The sequence below is a fragment of the Bombus flavifrons genome, chromosome 8 (genome assembly GCF_040668555.2).
Source record: "Bombus flavifrons isolate JBK064 chromosome 8, iyBomFlav1_principal, whole genome shotgun sequence".
NCBI lineage: Eukaryota > Metazoa > Arthropoda > Insecta > Hymenoptera > Apidae > Bombus > Bombus flavifrons.
In genome coordinates this window covers 1,320,830-1,346,082 of record NC_138449.1, presented here as the reverse complement: position 1 = coordinate 1,346,082, position 25,253 = coordinate 1,320,830, and the positions used below count along the sequence as shown (strand labels likewise).

The 25,253-nt window shown below is 35.3% G+C and overlaps 1 protein-coding gene across 6 annotated transcripts in view; it reads right to left on the bottom strand.

Annotated features, from left to right (window-relative positions):
- Positions 1 to 7,404: 7,404 nt before the first annotated feature.
- The window catches only part of LOC138182436 (uncharacterized), a 340,068-nt gene continuing 322,219 nt past the window's right edge, over positions 7,405 to 25,253 (bottom strand). For all 6 annotated transcript variants that reach the window (XM_069118274.1, XM_069118275.1, XM_069118278.1 and 3 more), the window contains 2 exons: positions 9,716 to 9,884; positions 7,405 to 7,591 (listed from right to left, as the gene is read on the bottom strand). In XM_069118274.1, the coding sequence (XP_068974375.1) occupies positions 7,429 to 7,591; positions 9,716 to 9,884 (332 nt within the window). In that variant the 3' untranslated portion in view covers positions 7,405 to 7,428. The remainder of the gene's footprint in view (positions 7,592 to 9,715; positions 9,885 to 25,253) is intronic.

Genomic DNA, 25,253 nt, shown 5'->3' with positions numbered 1-25,253 from the left:
ATGTAGCAATACTTGAATAACTAATGCAATCGTAATGCAAGACTTAATTCGCATATTTATAAATAATTTAATTTACAATCAGAATCCTTTTGAAGATATAATTCGAGTGTTTCTGTCTGGTTTTCTGTCGGCCGATAATTAATTTTCTTATGTGGTGTGCACTCGACTCGAAGCGAAATGGGTCTAATTCCCTAATTGCAGAAATTAGCTTAGGAGCTTTGAACAATTACGAGGCTACGGCATTTGACATCCGGCAAATTATAGAGGAGACCAAACCATTCTCTATTGTCTCGTTTCGGAACTTACATGTATACAGCTTACAGCCACGCGACGAGCAGTCATTAAGATGATGCACGGTTATTCGTCGGGGATCGCTCGTGGCTTCCTTTTGTTCAATGTTGAAAATGCTCTCTCTCGTTGCTAGACGAGATTCAACTATACACTGGCGAAACGTTGAAAATTAATTAAGATCTGGTGAAATGCGATTAATCGTCAGTAAACATTCTCTTACAAGTACGCATAATTCTGCTTCAATAAATGTATATTCGATGGAAATTGATATAGGAAGATGATACTTCAGAATTGGTAATCATCGAATTTTTCAAAGCCTTAATGAGACCTTATTATGTTTCCACCAAGTATAGCTTCGTTCGAAAAATAATACAATTTTATGTCAGTGATAGAATTTAGTCGAGTGAATGAATAGTGTTTAGGAATACAGAGATAATGCACGAATGATCATTCTCTGATTTAAAAAAATTGGAAATATGGAAGTTGATAGAGATGGGAAATGGGAAAGAAGAGTAAATGTGTATAGAGAATAAATGCTTGGGGAAGGATATTGATTGAAAATTGAGTATTGAGAATAGGATTACGAGAAGGAGCGAGAATTTGACAGAACTTTTAATCTGATGTACAATTACTTCATTACTAAATATAATTACTACTGCTTAATCTAACATTACACGAATTCAAACCTGAGTCTGTAATTCTGCGTACATATTGACGCATATTAATCGAGTATTATAAACCATTATTATGTATACTGTATAATACTAAAACTGGTAAAGAATAAAATATAAAATTTGTATCAAAAGGATCCGAATAAAAAGTACGTGAAAAAATATATAATGAAAGAAGAAAGAGAAATTTTTGTCCAGATACATATTTCGCAAAAACTCCTTTAAATTTCCAAATATATATATTGTTGTATAAATATCTATAAAATTTCTGTGAAAGATTACGAACTGGTAGATCTGCTATTGAAACAACTTTTTGTGCTGCACCCGACACACGTTTACTATCCAAAATATACCGTTAAATATATAACATTTGTGTGAAAAATTATAAATAAAATCCGATGCGTTAAAACAACTCTATATTTAGAATTTAAAACAATTCTTTGTGTCATATACGGAACACGTATCGTTTTCAAAATGCGTCTGAAAATAGTACATTTATAAAATTACTTTTAGGGTTGAAATATCTTTATAGAATCTAACATAATACTTTGTGCATAATACAAAACTATTCTTCGTCAACTTAGCCGATGTTCTTTATTAAAATTCATTTCCCACTCATTTCAAATATTTCACGAGCATTTTTTTCAATAGATCGTACACAGAGAGAGGTTCATCGAGTTATCTATCGTGCCAGTGGATCGTCCATCTTCTCGGCGAGCACCTTATTATGCCCGTCCGAGTAGAGCAGTGTTCTTATGGACGAGGACCGGGTCAGGAAGCATTAGAAGCAAGCCAGCATAGTCACGAACAGTCAATGATCCCGAACAACCGTAGTCGGGATAAGGCTTGCAAATGGAGGAAAAAGTGGGCAGCACGATAACGCTGCTTCCCTTTTCCTCTTCTCTCAAACCATCTCTCCTAGCTTTTTTCTTGTTCTACCTCTTTCTTCCTCCCTCTCTCTCCCTCCTCTCTCTCTCTCTCTCTCTCGCGCGCGCTTTCTTTTCAGTTTCTGAATGTCGGCGTGGTTGTGTCACATTAGGGAACGTTTCCATTTTCATGCAATCCACGTCGTCGACAGTGCCGTTAACGACCGACCGCGCATCAACCTTACATCCACGTATACAGTCGTCCTAGCTGCTGGTTAATCTGCGTTAGCAAACCGACAGTGTACGTAGTCTGACACGATTCAACTTCTGAAGCATTTTGGATTTCAGGAGAAAAGGTGAACGGGGTTTTAGGAAAACTTGGTCTGATTATATCGAAGAAAGGATTCGTTGTATGCTTCAAGGTATCAAGTGCTTAGAATCCTTGTGGTTCGTGAAGTGAAGATTCTGTTGCAATAGATTGTGGTTCGTGAAGTGAAGGTTCTGTTGCAATAGATTGTGGTTCGTGAAGTGAAGGTTCTGTTGCAATAGATTATGGTTCGTGAAATGAGGAATGGATAATTCTTTGCTTGCTTTTGTTGGATAGCTTTTTTTAATTCATTGATATTTATGGCCACGTTTAAGAGCAATAAGGATTTGTTTGATTATTTTTAGAAAGAAAGGATTTGTTGTTACAGTTGGTGAGACCGAGGATTCAGGAGGAACTTTATGACACATAGGATTGAGATTTTATGGTAGTAAATTGTGATTTTCAGAAACAAAAAGGGATTCTTTAAATTGGAATTTTTTGTATTTTGTTAAACACTAATCTACTAAGATTTGTTTGATTATTTTTAAGAAGAAAGGATTTTTTGTTACAGTTGGTGAGACCGAGGATTCAGGAGGAATTTTGTGATACATAGGATTGAGATTTTACGGTAGTAAATTGTGATTTTCAAAAACAAAAAGGATTCTTTAATTTGGAATTTTTTGTATTTTGTTAAGCACTAATCGTTAAATTTACAAGTATAAAAGTTAGAATTAGATTTAAGCAGGGTTTGTGGTATTTGGTTGATTGATTAGGGTTAAAAGAGAATTTTCCTAGGGGGTTTAATATTGATTTTCCTATTCTGCAGTTTACGCAATAAATGCCATTGATAGATTTTATCACATAGAACACAAAATATAAAGTAAAACAAAGTTACTTAATCCAAACTCTTATAGATCACCAATAATCGAAGAGTACTAATTGAGAGTTTACTATCATGAACAATAGAGCAGCTACCGGTAGCGATCGTTCTTCATTAAAAGCAAAAAGAATCCTCTCAGCAAAAGGAAATCATTACTTCGAATTTTTGATTGCTCTAGGAATAGCTCTCGGAAGACAATTCACGGAATGACGATGCACGAAAAATGTTTAAGTAATTTGATGATAGACAATTTTAACAAACAAATTAATCTTTGATTTAGTTAAATAAAAGAAGAAGTTAAATTAAATCCAAATATTATGATTTGCATTTAATAAGAAATGAAAACTATATAAACTCATGAACTAGCCTAATATTGTAAAATGTGGTATCTTCTTTATAAAACTACAGGAATTTGGAATAAAAAGCGTAGTTCATATAACAAGAAGAGGGTCACGGGTCCTCTTCCGAAAGAGCATAAACATCTGTTGTGTTCGCGATTGCGTACAATCGAACGGGGACAGGCTACTTCTTCTTCGTCTACTAAAAGCGGAAGGATTTCTGACGAAAAAGAGCTCTTTCGCGGCGGCTTTCAGCTCCTTTCATCCTGAAAACGTGAGTCCCGTTTATAATGTTGAAGAGAGCATCGCATTTAAGTTTACGTGACTTCTCACGATGTGGAAAGAACATATTGTCACTTTTCCTTTTTCACGTTTTTTACCACCGTTCGTCTTCTTTTGAAGCGTCTACGGATTCTTCACGGTACTACATTGTACGTCAACTGAGCTGATGTTCTTACGCTTTCTTCTACTTGTGATTTATTTTGGGACAATCCTTATTTTCTTCCCAGTTGATAAATAAGTGTTATTATTATACATTTGTTCAATAATATTGTTCGAGGGAATAGAGAGATGCTTGTAACTGATTGGTTTACACTTTGGACATATAATAAGGTAATTTTCAAAACTGATTATGTTCTTTTAATATTTGTCGTTTCACTTCCAAAATAGAAGATTTTTTTTAGTAAAACATCCTTCGCTACAACTTTTTAACCATACAGAATAGGGAAAACGTTTCAAATAAACGTTATTAGGTTCTATGACAATTATATAAATAACATACAGAATTGGTATGCCGATATACATTTAAAAAAATGAGAGTGAAAGATTTTTGAGTTTCAAGGAATAATCCTCAATTTTATACTATACTCTATTACCTCTTATCTATTATCTTATGTACGTTTATTTTTTTAAAAGATCGTGCCGATATCTTTATACGATTCAGTCCATATAAAGGTAGTTTATAAGTGGAAAATTTTAAGGTTTTAAAAGCTATGATTATAAAAGATATTGTCCATTCTGTATAACACTTCTCTTGAAAAAATGAACGATTTCGTTTTTCACGTGCATAGATCTTCCGACGAACCATTCAGATATTAGAATTCTGATAAAAAAGCAACACTCTGCATAAATATTTTTTCCAATATGCAATATGAAATTAGCTTTAGAGGATGAGAATTAAATTTTATATCAGAGTTACAAGCTGGTCATATCTTTATTCTCATTACCTCGATGTTCTCTTAATTAAATAAGTACGAGAAAAACTAAATGAATAATAATAAACCATGATTTCAAACAGTCCATTCTTCTCAGTAATTACATTTTGTACTTTTAACTTTGAACGTTTCAATAAGATTATTCTATTAACTCCTTCAGGGCACGTTTCGATCCTTCAACGACAATAATTAATATCAGTTCCAGTAAATTTTCATCCGAGCACAGATTTCATTTCCCATGACCTCTTTCAGACTATTCTCGATCAGTAAGCGATTTACCACAGCTGACGAACAGAGATCTCGATCGAAGAAGATTCGTTATACTATGTTTAACGAACAGCTGATCATTTCTCCTTGATATTTCCGTATTTTACTGCAGGAATCTCGCGAAGAGCAATAAAGCAAAGAAACTTCTGTCGAGGTACGCTTCGAGAGTTTACGATTTCCTCCACCATCCGTTATTTGTGAAAACTTCGAGAAAATTTGTGTAATAAGAGCTTAAAACTCGTCTTTATCGCGACAGTTTAACAACTGCTTCAAACTGCCTCTACTAAAAACCAAACCACTGACACCGCGTGTACTTTCATGAAACTCGCAAGAAGGAGAGTTTTAAATTTATATCATAGTAACCAGCAGTGACTGAGAATCGAACAAATGTTTACGCTAGAGCATTTGAAGTGAACGAAGAATTATTTGAAAAATATATGTGGACATTTGGTTGCACATAGCAAGAACATGTACATTGCGTTTCATTGTCTAAAAATTTTTAATTTTTATATGTTGTGTGTTAGATATATTTATTATACAGGGTGGTTTGGTAACGGATGGTACAAGCGGAAAGGGGGTGATTCTACGCGAAAAGGAAGTCGATATATTCACTGGAAAAAGCAAAATTATAGATAATTGGCCTATTCTTGTTTTATAATTATAGAATTAGCGTAAGGCCAGCTTCACTCAGAGATACCCATATCGTGATACACGTATCGGACAAAAATAATAACTGTTATAAGAATTTTAATTATTCTCACATCTGTGAGATTGAAAATTCTATGGTGGTTTAATTGTTATGATCAGATTGCGGATTTTTATGTATTTTTATGTTTCTATGAACATAATTGAAGAAATAATACCTGGGTAAAAAATTATTTCCTTTGTTAAATATTAACACAAATACTTCATTTTGAATATTTTATATATTTTCGCATATTATACGCATTGTGTGCATTTCTGCACCTTCAAATTTCCCATACATGTATAAAAATCTGCAGTCTAGTTATGACATATATCGTAAGATTAATGAAGTATTGTATGATTGAGAAGCGAGAAATTATAAAAATTTAAAGTTAGACACTCATAGCTAGATAATTTTCAATGTTCTATCTTACAATTTGAAGTGAAAAGTTTGTCTGCAACTTAACATTATAGTTAGAAAAATCTACCAATGTCCAGCTGGACAAATTGTAAAGTACAAATTAAATAACAATAAAAAAACAACATTATTACGATACCAATCTTAACCACTTTATCACAGTTTCTAAATAAAACAAAAATAAGAAAGGTAGCAGAAAAGAATTATAAATTGTCAAGGAATTAAAAGATTGTTGCTGAGATTAGACAATTTCTTCGTACATTTACGAGCTTCTAGTGATATTATCTAGACAAATTTTGGTCGAATTTCACGTTTCAAGTGTGAATACAGAACGATCGACCTTTTATCTTGTCTCAAGATCGGAGGCACACGCGCGATTAGACATCCTGAAGTAGGTTCAATCGACCGCGATCCACGACAACTCGCCTGAACGACTCGACTTCTCAAAAGGATAATGTTGCCAGAACGTTCTCGCACTATTTCCCGGATTTTTACGTTGGTTTCACGAGTTTTCGGTACATCTGGTAAGCGCATTATCGGATAAAGAAAGGTCTTTTATCTGAGTACCTAGTTCTTTCCGGAATATGTCGCTACGTGGTTGAAATTGTGGACGATGGCTCGTTTATTTCATCTAATTTTGCGAGAAAAGAACTTTTTTCTTGGTTATGAAGTGCTTTTTGATATTTACGACCAATATGTTAATAAAAAGAATTTGATGACATATTGGCTAGTGAATGTAATAAATTTAATAATACATATATGACGTATTAATATAATAATATTTTAAAACAAAAGGTACTTATATAAAAATGAAAGATTTCTATATTGATGATTGGAAAATAATTACTTTGCCCAATAATTCAAAACATTATCAAATAATCTTGCAACTTAAAGTTTCATAAGTAGCTTCCGATTTTGTATGATTCAAATTTAGAGCATACTAAATTCCTATCCTTAAAGATATTATATTAAATGCCATACATCAGTGAAACAAAATTGAAGATTGAATAACATCATTTCGTTCAATAGTTAAAAATACTTCTATGCTACTTCGTGTGTCAAAATATTTTAGATCGCTGATAAACGTTGCATAAGACACAATTCCTCGTAGAAGAGTTATTACGTTATCATTATATTTCAACGAAATAAAATTGAAGATTGAACACCATTTTGTCTGCCACTTAAAAATACCGTTAAATAATTTTGTGTTTTAAAATTTTAAAGTTTAAAGTTCATTTTTAATGACTGAAAACTATCGCTTAAAATATAATTCCTGTTCCAGAAAATATTACATTCAATATTATACTTCAATGAAAAAGAAGAAATACCAATTTAAAAGTACCACTCAGCTATTTTCCCTAAGGTATAAAAAAGTCACCTAAGCCTTCTCAATATTTTCGAGGATCACAAGAAGCTCGAAGAAGAACAATAATTATAGTATTTTAAAGTTCTTCAGTTTATAGATTATTTTCCAAAAAGAGTAAAAGCTAAATTACTCACCGTTAAGCACATGTACTGCAACGGTTGTCTTGGCCTTCCCGGGTACAACGCAGCTGTAATTTCCGGCATGCCTTGGACTGGCCCTCTCCACGATCAGCGTGCTAACTATCACAAGGATCTCCTTCCCAGCTAAGATTTCCGTCGTCCTGTTTTCACTGAAAACCAGATATTCGAACGTAACTCAATTCCGGTTTAGGTGGTGCTCTAAACGCTATACATATATCCTTATTACAGTCAAAGGTAAAGAGTCCAAATGGAACAATAGTGATTGATGAAAGTGATGAAAGACAACTTGTTTTATAAAAAGATGGGTCTTAAATGGCTGTTGAAGTGTTTTTATATCTGTGCTTTCAAACAGTCCTATGGATAATTTAATTAACCATAAATAGTAAGGAAAGATTTAAGTAAAAATTTTTCGCGGTTTAAGTTTCATAAGTTAGAAAATTTTGAACTTGTCATTTAAATATTATAACAGGAAATATATTTAATTTCCATATTTACAAGTATAAAGTAAACTTTCATCATAATCTCCTCATAAAATCGAGCAGTTGAAATGCAAATAATGGATATAAATATCAAAAACAGTGACGATATATGACGAAAATAAAAAACGTATTTCTACTAATTTTGCAATTTATATCACTTGAATGCTGTGGGTTTCCCGCGTTTATTGCTTTTGTAGGTTTACAGTATAGAATAAACGCTAAAAATATGTATCGCACTGGTTGACTTTATTTATTTGTATATTTATTTGTGTCTTTCCGATTTTTTCAAAAGCTAAAATAAATTATTCTAGCATTTATAATTTTATTCACTATATTTCACGTGGACATTGCTTTCTTTTGCATTCATATAAATTATCACTTCGATTTTTCAATTACATATAAGTCTTATTTCATTTTTAAATAATCTTCTATAAATTTTTGAATATTAAAATACTTGTATGAATCGATTGCATAGGCACACATTATTTATACATATATATATTCTATAGGATTATTTATTCAGAAATATTAGAAATTAGGATTTCCAATGATTTCTGTCCTGTATGATAAATTTATTGATACATGAATCTATTTGCAGTGGGTTAAACAGAAAACGATGGTTATTCGACGCAAACTAAATACAGTAATGTAATATAACTAAGACAACTAAATTAATAATTTACAACTCACAACTAATAGTTTACAACTCATAGCAACCCGACAACTTTCTCTCGGCTCAACTCTCTGAACTCAAAACTCTTGACTCGCAACTAGCTCCTCACAACTCGACTCTTAATTAACGACTCCTCACAACTCGACTCTCAATTAACGACTCCTCACAACACGACTCTCAGTTTTAACGATTCCCGATTAATTCGTCTTTCTCCCTTAAGCTTTCTTTTGTCTCTTCTCATACCCCCGTCACATACGTATTGCGTAACCGTCCGCGATCACGATCGCGATCACGTACGTCTTTTTTCGCGTAACTATTCGACTGAAGGACCAACGATACACTGATGGGCCACTTGGCCCATGGAGTTTCCCGATTCTTCCGGCCTGTCGGCATTTAGACTTTCTCGTAACATTGTTTATAGTTCATCCGATATTTCTTAGGAAATCTGTCCACGATACTACAATTATATAATATTATGATATAATAATAAATGCTATTATATAGCAGTACGTGTTAAATGATAAACAGAAAAATTATGAATAAATATCTGCAGGTATATAAAAATTTAAAATGAATATAAATGAAGTAGATGTTTAATTGAGATAACATGTAACTTTCTCTTCTTTCTTATTGCATAATTACAAACTGATTATATATATAATATGATAGTATGTAATATAATAATATATATATAATATTATAATGTAATAATAAATGCTATTATATAGCAGTACGTGTTAAATGATAAACAGAAAAATTATGAATATATATTTGCAGGTATATAAATATTGAAAATGAATATAAATTAAGTAGATGTTTAATTGAGATACATAACATGTAACTTTCTCTTCTTTCTTATTGCATAATTACAAACTGTTTATGTATATTATATGATAGTATGTATTATAATAATATATATATAATATTATGATGTAATAATAAATGCTATTATATAGCAGTACGTGTTAAATGATAAACAGAAAAATTATGAATATATATTTGCAGGTATACAAAAATTGAAAATGAAAATAAATTAAGTAGATGTTTAATTGAGATACATAACATGTAACTTTCTGTTCTTTCTTATTGCATAATTACAAACTAAAGATAGTAGCATTTACCTAACGTCTTCGGTAAGTGTTTCATCTCCCCTGGTCCAAATGACAGACTCCTTCAGAGACTCGATAACATCTCTGGCCTCGCATCTGAGTTTGAGAACGCTTCCCGCCTTCAGGTGCCTCTCCTTGGACACCACTCGGCCGGAATCGTCGGTTATTGTCAATTCCGGTGCTGCAACCGAGAAATACACCCACTAGAATATTCCTCATTCCCTATATCCCTCAATAATAGTTACCGCAACATATACAATCTTGCACAGGGAAGAAAATTTCATTTTCTCTGGAGATATTAAAGGCAAACAGCTTACGGCACCGAGTGCTCGAGGCTACGTCAATTATTGCCAGCAGTGATAAAACCACGTTTTTTCCATTTCCAACCGCGGGATTAAACTTTCAAAGAGGCTCGGGCTAAGAGTACGATTACGCGGGTTAGCGTTGAGTTACATCCACCAGCGAAATGTATTCATAATTAACAGTCGTAAAATGGGGACTCGTTCGTGACCTGGACCGACTAATTTACATCGTATAATTAAAGCAACCCGCGAAATCCAGCACAGAGAGCTGGTCCCATTAACGAGATGTCTGACGATGGCTAAGGAAATCAGTTATTAAAAAAAACGACACTCGATCGATGACTTTCCTTTTTGTAAAAGAGGATTCTTTCAATATCCTGTCAGAGGCAGGAGGTCTGACTTTGCGAGACGTCCGTAACCGGAAGTTGAGGAATTATCAGGGGTCGACACTACCTTCTCTTCGAGAAACCAACACCCCTGGGTGACAAATGCGATACAGATAGCTCGTATCGAAACGTGACTGTCCATACGAATTAGAGGCGAGAAAAGGACAAGGATTGCAACTTTGATGTATCGCTCTCCGACGAGAATCGACGACGAGACGCGTTCGTGACCGGCAGAACAAATGCCTCGAAACAGTATCACGCTTAGTACTGTGCTACTGCTGGGTTCTTCCATTTAGATTATGTTTGGCAAGTGAGTCGGTAAGTTGTTATGAAATATTTTCGATAGAACGTAATTGGTAATATACATGGTATAAGTAAATGTAAAATGTAATATAAACTTAATTATAGTAAACGGGAAAATTATGATATTATGATATTCTCAATATACGCTTCGGCTCAGAAGCCTTACAAGGGAACATATCAAAGTATCAATCGCTGATCTTCATGAAATTCATAGTTCCCATAAAAATATTCGACACGTACCTTTTTATATCGTCAATCGTCCATGTTAAAGAAGTGAAAACCATCCTCAAACATCCCGGAAAATTACTACACACAGAATGATTGTGTAAATTGATGAAATTAGTGATTTTGAACGATGAATTAAATGATGTAGATGTAGAAAAAAATCTGTTTGTTTAAATAATATATTAAGAATAGCAAATGTGCTACTTTCAATATTTTAAAAAACGTTACAGAAAAGTGTTACAAAGCAATTAATGTCAATCATTCAATATATTTTTCCAATAAAGGCTTTCCGCGAGAAAGTGATTAAAGCATAAATATATTTTATACAACGAACATTTTATCGATAGGACAACTATTGTAAGTTATCACAATCGAAACAGTTTGTTATCTCGAATCGCCAATATGTAAAACAAAAGTTTCACGTGTTTTTCACATTCCTCTGACCTATTGTCTACGTAATCAAATTTTTTATCAATGTTTATCAATATTTATCAATTTTATGTTGATTATGTATCAATGATGAAAAATATTATTCCGATGCTATAAATTGATATCGGGATTTAAAATGAAAACTTCCTTACGGAATTTTTCCAAATATGGAATCCATAGATATTTAATGATTGTCTAAATCTGTTATACTCCTTTGGTATTTTTGAAAATTTGAATGTTTTTCTTTTCAGAATTCTACTCTTCATGAATTCTTCGTTGCGTACGCTTCATGAATCGAATAAGAAGATTACACTGAACTGAAGACAACTCTGACGTTTTAAGAAGAAACATATTTCTAAACTATGTCCTTGAAAATTCTTTACTCAATTTTTTTGACACAGGAACACACAGGTTCTGAAACGAGGATATACGCAAAGACTTAAAAATACCAATGTCAAAGAAGAAATCGGCAAGTACGCAGAAAAATACAAGGAAAGAATGGCAACACATCCAAACCAGCTGACTGCTGAGGCGAGCAAAACTCTCATAGAAAGAGGACTAAAAAGAAAACACCCCACTGACCTTATTAAAGAAATAAAATAGTCAAACTCCCACATGTTATACACTCAACATCCGCATGTTATTTAGCAATTAAGCTAGAAAAATTTACCAAATGTCTAGCTGGACAAATTGTAAAGTACAAATTAAATAATAAAAAAGAAAAACAGAAAGAAAAAAGATGTAGCAATGATGACGTTGGCTTTGAATATTGTTTGATGGGGCTTTGAATATTGTTTACTGTATACACTATCCTAACTGTCCGCTCGCTTCTTTCAATATTATATATTATATTACGGATAGAGGAGAAAAAAATTTGCCATCTGCTGACATTATAGGTTGAATTGTATAATTGTGCGTAATTGCCGATGCAGACTTCTTCGAGATATACCACTAATGTGAAAATTGTATTGAATAGTTAACATCAATTGTTTCTTTAGTGTTTGCTTAAAAACAAGAATCAGTGCCTGACAATAAAATCAGCTCTTCTAAAAGCTGTCACGTATTTACAAATAAGAAACAACTCAAGTACTCTTTTGTGCACATCGAGCGAGAAAGTTTGAAATATAATAAATTCTTTGCAACGCAAAAGTCAAGATCCTACTTTATTTGTATTTTGTGCATGTAGGCGTAGTATCTATAAACAAACATGCAAAAAAATTTGTTAACATTTACATGGAGAAGCTATCAGAAATTTGTTATTTTTCAATATATTATTTAAACAAATGGATTCTTTCACAAAAGAATTTACATCATATAATTCGTCACTGATCAGTATTAATTTCATCAATTTACACTATCTTTCTATCTATACTAGTTTTCAAGATATTCAGCGAAATAGATTTTGCAGTCCCGGTTTTGGGGGTAGCTTTTCACCCCTTTAACGTGAACGAGTGCCAATAAAAACAGATACGTGTCAAATATATTTATGAGAACTACATCATAAATAAATTTCGTCAAGACGATTGACATTTTTCTATGTTTCCTTGTTAAAATATTTCTCATATTTAAGAAAACTGTTATGTAGTTTTCTCACATTTAAGAATAAAAAATGTTAAAAAATTATATTTTAACAAGGAAACATAGAGAAATGTCAATCGTCTTGGTGAAATTTAACTACATTTAGTGTAGGTTTTAAATTACATACATGTTTTGATGAATCATAAAACCAATCTGGACGTACCGAATACCACTATGGGGGACAGCAGTAATGAGCCATGTAAACAAAATAGAGACAATACAAGCTGGGAATACCAACGGTCAAACAGGAAATTAGCAGATACGCAGAAAAATACAAAGAAAGAATAGGAACACATCCAAATCGGCTAGCTGCGGAAACGATCAACACCACAAACATGGAAAGAAGACTGAAAAGGAAACACCCAGCAGACCTCACAAAGGACACAAGCTAACAAACACGAAGATGGTATCCCGCTGGGGGTAGCCATCCACATGATAATCAAACAGTTAAAAAATTCGACCAAATGTCCAAATTGGACAAATTGTGAATGAAAAAAATTAAATAAAAAAAAAAATTTTTTTTTGATAAGATTGTAAGCTCCAGGTACATAATCTGACATTCGAAATAAATGGAAAGTTGAATCAAAATTAAATATATTAAACAAAGTATTTGTTTTCTACTCTATTTACAGTATCGTATGAATCTTAGTGCTTGAGTGTAGAACACGTCTCACTTTCCAGGCCGCGATTAAGATTCAGCGCAACCGTCTCGACTTCGATTCCCAGGTCGATCGCCATGCAAATTCCTTGCTACTTCCTAGGATCTATCCACTCACACGCGAACGAGCATGTATTTTGACGAAATACGTGTATCTCGTTCGAACTAATCTTTTTATCCTACGTTATATGTTAATAGGTTTTGCAAGAGAAGCTCCTTACATTTTATAATCCAAGAGCGAAATCAAAAAATTGACAAAAATGGATTTACCTCGTTCTTAATGTGAGCTCTTCGTAGATAAACTAAGATTAATTTTAAATTATTTATGTACAAAAATTATCGACCTCGAAGCTTGCGCGCCAAGATCAATCGATAAAATAAATGCACCTTCCTATCTTTTCCAAGAATGTTAATTAATAAATTGAAGAAAAGATTGTATAATTAAAGATTACAAATTTCTATGCATTTATAGGAAACTTGAAAATGTAATGTATTGTAGAATCTTTTCTACAATTAATTTATTTACAATAAATAGATTAAATAGGTGTTGATTAAACAGGAAATGATGGTTGTTTAACGTGAACTATATAAAATAACGTACTATAATTTATACAACTAGATGGTTAACTTACAACTCTCGTCACCACGGATCCAACGCTCTCTCTCACGCGGACAACACTATCTCGACAACGCAATTCACACTCTATGGCTTTTCAACTCACAATGACTGTTAGTTCGTTTATGTCCCATAGCAACCCCTTGTCTTTTGTCTCAGCCCCACGTCTTTTGTCTTAGCCCCACCACGCACATATTCCGCAACCGCTCGTGGCCAAGGTCACGCAGGTCTTTTCCGCGAAACTTTTCGAATGAAGGACCGACGATACATTGTTGGGCCTGTCGACACTTCTGTTTTCTCGCGACATTGTTTATATTTCGTCCGATATCTCTTAGGCCTTTCGTCCACGATACTACAGTATATAAGTATAACAGTTATAATATTTAGTAGGTAAAACAATTCTCCACCTATGTTCTACCTTTTTAATTATGCTCATAGCAATATGAATTTGCATAAATATCTGCCGTTTAATAATTAATTTTAATCCTGATAAACTGGTCGTGTTCGACGAATCAGTCGAACCCCTATATCGGTTAAGATAATAGGGGTAGTTAAAATGATGATAACACTGAGTTAACAGGTTAAAATATGCACTTTATTCCAACAGCAGTATTCAGTAACAGATATAATATAAGTTCGTTACGGAATTACTTGGCACGACGGATCAGACCCGCAGACTAAAAGGACAATACCCTGCAGATTTAAGCACTAGATTCAAGTAGAATCAAACATACTATAAACTCTTATAATCCAAATTACCACGTCAAAATAATTTACTTATAATTCTCAATGAGAATTGATTGTAAAAAGTCTACCAAATAAAAAAGAAAGAAAACTTCGAAGACTTAAGTATCTACGCGTGGTGCGTGTAGACGTGTTCTCAGCGAAGTGTAAATAGCAAGTTAAGTTGTTGACTGATCAAAGGACGGAAAATCAGTGAAGTTCGGTGATGGTGCTGTCGAGGAGGAAAACTAAAGGCACGAGGCAAGTGGATTCGTTGATGACAATTTTGGTTAGGAAAGTGAGGGCAGCGGTCATTGCTGTTAATTGGATTAGAAAAAGGCTGGTAGTAAGGAAGGGTGTTGGGCGACCCCGATCAAAGGACGCTCGTGAATGGCATTGTACATGGGAAGATTCGCTTTCCCGTGTTTTCCCGGAATGGACAATAACTCTAAGGAGTATTTCAACCTAAAAGATACTTACGTGGTCTTAAGGACATTAACTATAAAAAATGCTAAAATTTATTATGGGTCTTTAAGATTATCGAGGGTCCCAAATAAGGGGATTTAGACATCTGGTGACCATCTTGCTCGAGGGATAAAGTCTGGTTTATGTAGAAAGTCACTGGATGTAACAGGTCGATAGTGTTTACATTAAGTCAATATTTAAACAAATCTATCTTATCGGTGAAATCGCGTATAAAGCCAATATATTTCTCGTGATTAGATCCAATCAAAATAATCTCAAGCTGTTCCCACGATAGCAGTCTCTTGTGTCACGAAGGATCATGACTCGACACACTTGAAACAGTCTCGTAACATTCGCCATCAGGGAACAATTTCAGCGAGACATCGTTGGCCAAGTCGGGACAGTTTCCAGCACACGAAACGACAGTTTCGACTTTATCGACGACAATAGTTACGAGGAAGCGTAACGATATATACGATAGAACTTAAGGGTGGCCAGATGAACGAAGAGAAGGGAAACTTTTCGCTTCTTGCGACGCTCCTGCTCTTTCCGGCACGGATTTCGTATAATTCAACAATTCTTCTCGGCGAATGACCAATGTTCTAGTCCCTTGAACGAGAAAAAGATAAGACGTCTCGTGATGTATCAACAAAACGAACAGTCAGATTCGAAATTCGGTTGCAAATGGAAGGACGACAAGAAATCAGCCAGGCTATCTGAATCTCTTGTCACGTTCCTCGTAATAACTCAATGGCCAACTGCAATCTTTTTGCCGAACGTTCGACGAAAAACAAATCCTCGGTTCTCCTGGGAATTCTTTGAGTTCTCGTTCTCGAAAACGATCAGGTGGTTCGCAATAAAAAATACCAGATTGCTGCATAATTTTGTCTGTCGGAGCAAAAAATAAATTGGAACAATTTAAGCGAGTTGTTCAAGAAAAGCGAAGGCTATTTTGAAGCTTACCAAAAAGTTATTTATTATACATATAATGATAGCAAGAATAGATTGTAGGGGACAATAATAAAACATTTTTATAATGTATTCTTGTGAATTTTAAAGGGCAGAATATTCATGATTTGTATCTCGAATAAAATTTGTATCTCGAATAAAAGTTTCGATGATTGAAATGAGAAAGATCCTTGTAGTTAAAGTTATATGGGACTTTCTTATTGTAAAAAGTGGTGTTATAAAAAATGAAGCCTCGACATGTGAATCTGATGTTGTACATTACTTACGAAGCACTTGTCTCTGAGAGGAATCTGAATCTTTCTTTTATTACCATAGTCTAAGATCTAGCGGAGAACGTTAAAAACTTAACAAAAATGAACCTTTTTAAAGAATATTTATATTATTAAATAAAATATGCTATTAAATTATTATATATCAAATTAATCCTTATAATACAGTAATGCTATAAATAATATGATTTGACGAAATACATGTTGAAAATGACAACGTGAGTTCTCGTTCGCCATCTATATGCTGACGGCTAGTTACAAAAAGGAGTAACTAGAAGATATTACTAGACACGGTCGATAGACCAGATCGATAGTTTAAGACTTCCTTTTCGTTCATTCGTTCGTGTCCCTTCCAAGTGTGTGGAATAAAGGTTTTTCGGCTCCGAGAAGTGTGGTGTTTTTCATCCGAATAATAAAGTAATAACTAACGCGATCCTTCCTCTAAATATAGATATAACAACAGGTTATGGGCCCAGGTTCAATAATTAGTTATTATTTTTATTGAAAATATCATAAAGTAAGAATATTAAGGAGCGCAGAAGATAACCTAAAAAACAAAAAAAAAGGCGCGTGATCGGTGATTCAGTGTTGAATACTATAAGGGCGTTTTATCGAATACGTAATAATTGCTCACGTGATAATATAGTTATCAAAATAATATAAAATATAACAAAATGTCGAGTGGCGTGAGTTCAAATATCGAAAAACCCAATAGAGAAAATTACGACACGTGGAAAATGCAAATGAAGGCAATACTCATTAAAGATGATTTATGGGAATATGCGAATGGTACAATAAGTAAACCCCAAGCAGCGGATGAAGCCTCTTTATGGAATAAAAGGGATGGTAAAGCCCAAGCCGATATTATTCTTGCCATGAGTTCGAGCGAGCTGTCATGTGAAGCATTGCAAAACTTCACACGAAATATGGAATAAATTAAAGGAGGTATACGAATCCAAAGGACCTGCGAGAAAAGCTACGCTTCTGAAGCAATTATTATTCGCGAAAATGTCCGATAGTGAAAATATGTCTGATCACTTAAACAATTTTTTCAGCCACGTGGATAAACTAAAGAAAATGGATATTGAAATCGCTGATGATTCACTGTCAATCCTATTATTATACAGTGTCCCGAATACATATGAAAACTTTGATGTGCTATCAAATCGCGGGACCAATTGCCTAGCCCAGATGCACTTAGAACAAAATTATTAGAAAGAGCTAATTCTCGTCGTAATTCGAATGCTGCTGTGGCGGATCGGTATCAACAGGACACCGACAGGTCGAGGCATCAACGCGGCACAACACCCCCCGGGCGATCCGCGGGTACCAACCGCCAACACCAGAGGGCTACTACGACGACGAGTCTGTCTATCTCGCTAGCGGTCGAATATACAATGTCACGATACAAATACCGCACCTAGCGAGACTCCCTCTACGTCTAAAGCAGGGCCTACCGGGCATAACCTTACTGACGAGTCCACCGGTAGTCCCGGGACGAAACGCGAATTCTCTTTTCACCTAGCTCCAACTACGCTTCCTACACTGCGAATGATCACCAAGAAACTCTACAAGGGCAGGATTCAAACAAATACAAAAGATATAACAATACACATATGCAATAAGGACACAGAATTATAGTAATAACAGAAAAAACTAATACCTTGCAAAACAATTAAAAATCATGACTCCATGCGAGGTTTCGTAACAAGCACGTAAGTAATAGGTCGTCCGAAAAGTTTCTTTTGTTCTGCAAGGAATTAATGGACGCACAACATTTTCCGTTTTATATTATTTTATCGAATTAAGTATGATCCATTTTGTTCTATCAAAATAAAGATCATAACGTTCAATAGATTAGGTTTGTATCGGCACTTGGCAACAATGTATATTGCCAAAGTGAAGTGCCTAATGAGCCATCAATATCCCAACGGTCCTTCCGCCGAATATTCGAGAAGAAGGTGTAGCGTGGCAACGCCTAACAAACGCGTGGATAGTGGGGATATTGAGGGGCGACAGAAAGAAAAGAATCTGTAGAGGACCAACGTGTTTTGGCCGTGAGATTTATTGGACGAGATTGCTCGTTATTGAAACCGTCGAATATATTTAAAAATAATTAAATAAACTAACACGTTCGTCACACAGCGTGATTCGACTAAGTTTCCTGCGGGGCCCAAATTCGACCGCCGGTACGTAGAACGTAGATAGAGCGACAAGCGGGAATTCATTGTTTATCGCCTTCGATTCATTGTGAAGAAAAGATTATTTAGTTCTGAAATGGAGAAAGCGATAAGCTTTCCAGCTAGAGTATTCCGAGGGATCTCATGACAGATATATCAGATCTTTTATTTAGTCGAGAAACATACTTGTGAGACGTATATCAGTAATGTTTGCATTCTCAAAATGTTCAGTAAACAGCGTGAAAACATATTTGAAGGTGAGGAGAGTAGTGATGACGAAGTCTACAACTATTGTTCGAAGTGTCCAAAATCACCCCAAATGTGTTTGGAATGTTTTAATAAATACCATACGATATAGCATAATGTAATATTTTATCCAGAATATAAATTAGTAAAAAGTATGGTATAATATGTTTTTTAATATTTTTATGTTGTATATCTTGTATTTAATGAACTCGAAGAAGAAGAGCGTCATCTCCATACTTGGGTGACGGGACCCACGGAAGTATACCCGTCACATAGATAAGGGTGACAAACGTATTAATGTACAGACAATATTCGCTGAGATGCTAGTGTAGTGTATAAGTCGTAAAATAAGATCGTTAATGTCTCGTTAATTAGATCGCTGATAATTCGTTGATAACTGATTGATAACCGATCGACAACTGACCGTAACTGATTTCCTTGCGATCGCGTCCGCTGATTTATACTGGTCGGGGGAGAGTCGGAAAATTCAAATTCGTCTCAGTTCGACGGTTGCACGTAGCGGCGACATTGTCTTTCCTGGAGTTTATTTATTCTTACATTACGTGTATCCTAACGATCTTGATACTCCGCGGTCAAACAGCAACATGATTTGAATTGTCCTTTAACTCATGTGTCGCTACAAATCGAATCCGATCGACAGTTAGGTTCGAATCAGGAAGCGATAAAGTCAAGTTGTAACCGGGCAGTGAGATTGACTAGCGAAGTCGAGAGCGATACGCAACGCGAACAAAAGAAGACACTTGTCAATAAATATGTGACGGCACTCGACCACGGAAATTTCTAACGGCTTCGCGACACAAAGCGCTATACCTTCAAAGCGTAAGGCCGACAGGCCTAATGTACCAACGATATCCCTACGGTCCTTTCGCCGAATATACGGAAGAATGCATACGCGGCAACCGTTGCGGACTTCTAATAAACGCACGCGTAGTGGGGATATCAAGGGGCAACAAAGGAAATAATCTGTTTGGTTCATTCCGCTCCGAGCTGCGAGGTGCGAAAGGTTAAGGGAAGCAAATACAATTAGAGAAACGGGTAATTGACTCTTGAGAGTTCAGTGTTAATCGGTACTTGTTATTCATCGCTGTTAATCGTTAACCGTTGTTAATTGTTAATCGTGACTAATCGTTATTTGTTGTTAATTGTTAAGAGTTTAATAAACGTTATTGTTGAAAATCAAGAGTATTTCTTGTGGGCACCTTCACCGACGATCACCTCAAATATATTGTTGACCTAAACATCGAGAGATTATTTAACGCGCTACATCCAATATCACCTCAGGTTTCATGTTTGTATAAAGATGCGTCGTTGTAAAAGACGTGTCTATAAGAGAAAGACACTTTTCGGACAACCTAATAGAATATACCCGTAACTTGTCAAACGTCGTGACCGCCTTACGCTCCTAGAATAATCACAAGTAAAATGAATTAGACATTTTTCAGGCACCTCTGACAGCTCAGATCGATCATTAATACAACGTCTACGATCCTGTGTCAAGTTCCTGTCGTCCTCTCGAAGCTCTAGTATTAACAGCGGAGTTCTCCATTAACCCTTCTCATTTGAGGATTAAATCAATCAACCCAGAAGGGTATCTTTCAACGAATTAAAAACATGCTACACGATATTTCCCTAGGGGATTCGACCTAAAATAGGCCGATCAATCTTCCACAATATCCGTATTCCCGCCTTAAGTTTTCAATTTATATGCAGCTGCGCGTTAGCGAAGAATATCGAGCGCGACAGAATCACTCTCTTAGCGTTCGCGACGAAAATATAAACGCCATCGTGTCGCGAGGTTTCCACTGTACCCAGAAGTCGCAGACAAGTCTGCGAAAGTCTCGATTGAATTGAGGTCACAATCGGAACACACGATGAATCCAACACACAGTTGTCGTCGCGTCGTTTGAATTGAAAAATCCTGTACACCGCAATGGATCGAGGGAAACTCACGACATTAAAAAATCGGCGACGTTCACCCGTTATCATAAGGCACGCGGAATGGATCGGTTAAACAGATGGCCGCGACGATTCATCATGTCACAGGAATCTCGTTCGCGGATTGATCGTACCGGATAAATAATCGCACATACGAACCATCGATGTCGGATCGTGCTCGGAATTCTATCGCATCCATCGTATCTAACGACCGTTTCTCAATCGGCGCGATTTCTATAATCTGCGAGCAGCACATGTGAAAGAAGGATGAAAATATGTCAGTGGAAACGTTTTTATAATACTTGGGGATGAAGAAACGGAAAAATGGATATGGTATCGTCGTTTATGCAATTTCAGACTTTTGTAATTGTAGATAAACAAAAGATATTTAAATAGAGATTTGTGTCATCCTAGAAAATTACAATAAATACTCTGTCGTGATAATAAATACTTTTTCATTTTTCAAGATACAATAGCTGCAAAAATTAGTTGCACACCATTATTTTTGTTTGAATTTGTTATTTATTGCAGCATTCAAATAATTAGGTCGATGTATTTTAAATTTCGTATTATGTAGTAATACTGTCACATGATTAAAAAAATGTGATACTGTAGAAATAAAATGTAGAACTTGTTAAATATTATTATTATTATTACTTAGTCCGTGCTTTTCGGCTTTGGACGAACTTTCGGTTTTACCTATTATCTCGTTTACCTATTACGCTTTTTACATTCTATCAGTCATATGACGTTATCACCTTATTGCCTCCTCCCTTATATCTATCTAAACTCTTTTCCTTGTCTAGCTCTCTTTTCTTATATATCTACCTCCCCTCTTATCCACTCTATTATATTGCACTTCATTATATATTCTGTCTCTAAAACTATGGTAACTTTTGTACTCGTTAAATAATCACATCATTGGAAAATAGAAGCGTATGCGAATACCTTTTGTAGCCTTTGTATGTTAGAATATTTGAAGTTCTTACATTTCTAATATTTGAAGAACGTTTGATAGCTGGAACAAATGTTTGCTCAGATTCCATTCCTTTAACTGAATTTATAAAAATATGAAATTGCATAAACGTCCGTAGTCTAGTTACAATAATCTGAAAAATCAAACTACAAATCTTAATATTCCCACCAATCTCTTCTCCCATATAAAGAAGAGCTTCCAATCCCCTGTCAACCCTCCTATTCAATCTGCACTTGCTTTAAACCTACAAATATCTTCATCCCCTTTCCGCTATCACGAATAATAAAGTAAAGTCTCTTGCAAACGTCCGATGTATTTATCCGAAGCAAAGACGATCTCCGCGTTGGTTTGGCGAGATATTGGCAGATATCGGGAGGAGAATTCACGGAGCGGAAGCTCACGGGGATCTGCTCGTACGGACGCGAGTAGAATTCACTGAAAATTTAATCCGGCGAAACGGAGTCGACAGGATTGCGAAGACAAGCCGTAGGGAGGCCGCGATCGAAAAATTTCCTTCTCTCGTTCGGATCATTTTTTAAGCTTCTTTAGAATGAATGGCCGCGAACACGACGGAACTGGGAAATAGACAGAATGCACCAAGGATCCAGACGGATGCTTTCCCAAGGGTAGACAACGTCAGAAGTCGCGAAGAGGTAGAAGGGGACGAAGAAAGGCAAGTATTATTTAAATTGGATTCCGCGATTCAGTATGACGCTGGTTCCATGCCGCTTCCGATCCTTCGCTTCTCTTTCAGTTCCAGCAATTGATCTGCTCTAGATGGTGAAATATTAAACTCCGTTAGACTCGCTGTATAACTCGGAGATTCCTCTACGCACGACTCTCTCGTTCAGATTGAGCTCTGTCTCGTCCTATTTCTCCATCGAGATTTCTAGAATATCTCCGGAGGATCGTTATCAAGTTTAGAATTTTAATAATCAAACGAATGACGAGATCAGATCGTAGACAAGCTTCTTCGTTCATTTTCCAGCAATTTATTTTCTCACCGCGAAGACTTTTTCGGTCCGACAGGATTTGCATATCCATCCAGCTGGAAGTTCTATTAAATATAGCCTACGCTGCGAACGCATTTTTCTCGCGTAACCAGAGATTTTTTGTAATATTCACGAAATATTTATCTTTTGTTTGCTTGGTCTATAGAAATGCAAAGAGAAAATAGACGAGGCAAAGAGAGAATTAAAGGCATTCATTAACCAGTTTCACGTTAATGCAATTTAATGTTAATTTCATTCGCAATATTTTCAAGGAACCCCAAGGATTTGTTTAATATCTTTTGATTTTCATCTCGCTTATGTAATTTTACGAATCATTTCACTTCTTGGTGATCTTTTCACTCCTTAATAAAAAAAAAGAGCCGGAAGGGTCGCACATAAATTTGTCCACCGCCAGCTATAACCGTTTAGAATGGGAAAGTGGATTGAAACACCCATTTCTTAAAAATGGAACTTGTTACTAGATTTATTTATACCTATTTCCTCTGTCATAGAAATATTCATTATATTGCTGAGTCATTTAGCGAATTTTTATGAAATAAAACAATAGTAAATTATCTTCTTTATGCTTTTTAATAATATGCTATTTATGTAACTTTTACGAATCATTTCGTTCCTTGGCGATCATTTCATTGCTTTAATAAATTTAAAAGAGGAAAGGGTCACGCGTAAATTTCTCCACGGTCAGATCCAACCGTTTAGAATGGGAAAGTAAGTTGAAATATCTAGTAGCTTGAACTGAATGTCACCTCCCGCCGGCTAAAATCATTGTTCGTCCGTTTGTTACGAGACAAAAGGAGTTTCACGAGCTCTACGCGGTTCGTACATTATCTACGAGCCGGCCACTTCCAGATAGCGGCGCATTTAAAAGCCGCCTCGTCAGCGGAATGGCGCAATTCGAGGCTCTTTTAATTAGAGGAAGGCTCATCAGGCAAGGTTCCGACAATACGCGGGCCGAGGAGAAACACTGTTCTTTCCCCGTCGAAGAATCCTCTCGTCCTGGCCAGTAGCACGTAGACTGGGGGTTACGATCGTCCTCGAAGATGGTGGCAATATTTCTCAGTTTTCTTGTAGATACTGGAGGCCGTATTTGTCGGTGGTAATTAAATTTATATTGAAAGCAAAGTGATAAAAACGACCAATTCATGATGTTTCATAGAAATTAGCAAATTTATTGTTGTGCATTTGTGAGGGTACTTTGTGATGATGTTTTATGCTTTGTGTAGCGGCACGTGAATCATAGGACGATTCGAATCGAGGATGACTCATGTTGTTGTTTTGCCTCGGAGTATTAACACCCTTCCGGCTTTTTTTTTTATTAAGGAGTGAAAAGATCACCAAGAAGTGGAATGATTCGTAAAATTATCTAAGCGAGATGAAAATCAAAAGATATTAACCCCTTAACCTACAACTACGGGCATAGCCCGTAGTACGATGATCGGGTCAAACGTAAATATTACGGGCGTAGCGTACCAAACGTAAATCGGCCCAAAATTCTCGAACGTAAATCGTAGGTTAAGGGGTTAACACAGTTATGATATACGAAAGGTAATAATAAACAAGCTCCGGACAAAGTAATATAGCCGCTACGCGTAACCGTCAATCGAAGTCGAATTTAAACTTCCGGTACTTCTCCGACCAGTATAAATAAACGAACACGATGGTTAGGACAATCAGTATCGAGCATTCTTATAGCGAATTAACACTAGAGCTACCGATAGTTAACACGAAGCTATTTCTACCAAAACCAGTTAAAACGACTGATCTTTAAAAGTACGTAAAATAGAATATTTTTATATTTATTGATTTATTACTTTCTTAAAGAAGGAATTCCATGTTTTGTAGTACATTTTTGGTATTATTAATCCATCTGCAACCATGATCAATAAATGAGGATTGACACATTTATAAAATTGTAGAACCAGTTATTTTCACTGATGTGGTATTTCTAGTATCAGCATCTAGCGATCTAGCGATCGATCCGGAATTTTCCTCATAACTGATGTCATCATATCGAATGATACGCGGTAAAAATTTTAAAAACGTGTAGCAAGTTGTAGGAAACGAGGAAACTGGTTAATAGGGGCTCGATAAACAGATTGCAGGCCCCTTTTACATTTTGACTGGTATTGGTATAAGTAGCCTTGATACAAAATTATTTTCAGTTTGAATACGTAAAAAACAAAATAAAATTCTCTTTATTATTCTTTTAGTTGTCGTTGCGAAAGTCACATCACTGATGACAAAAATATAACATGA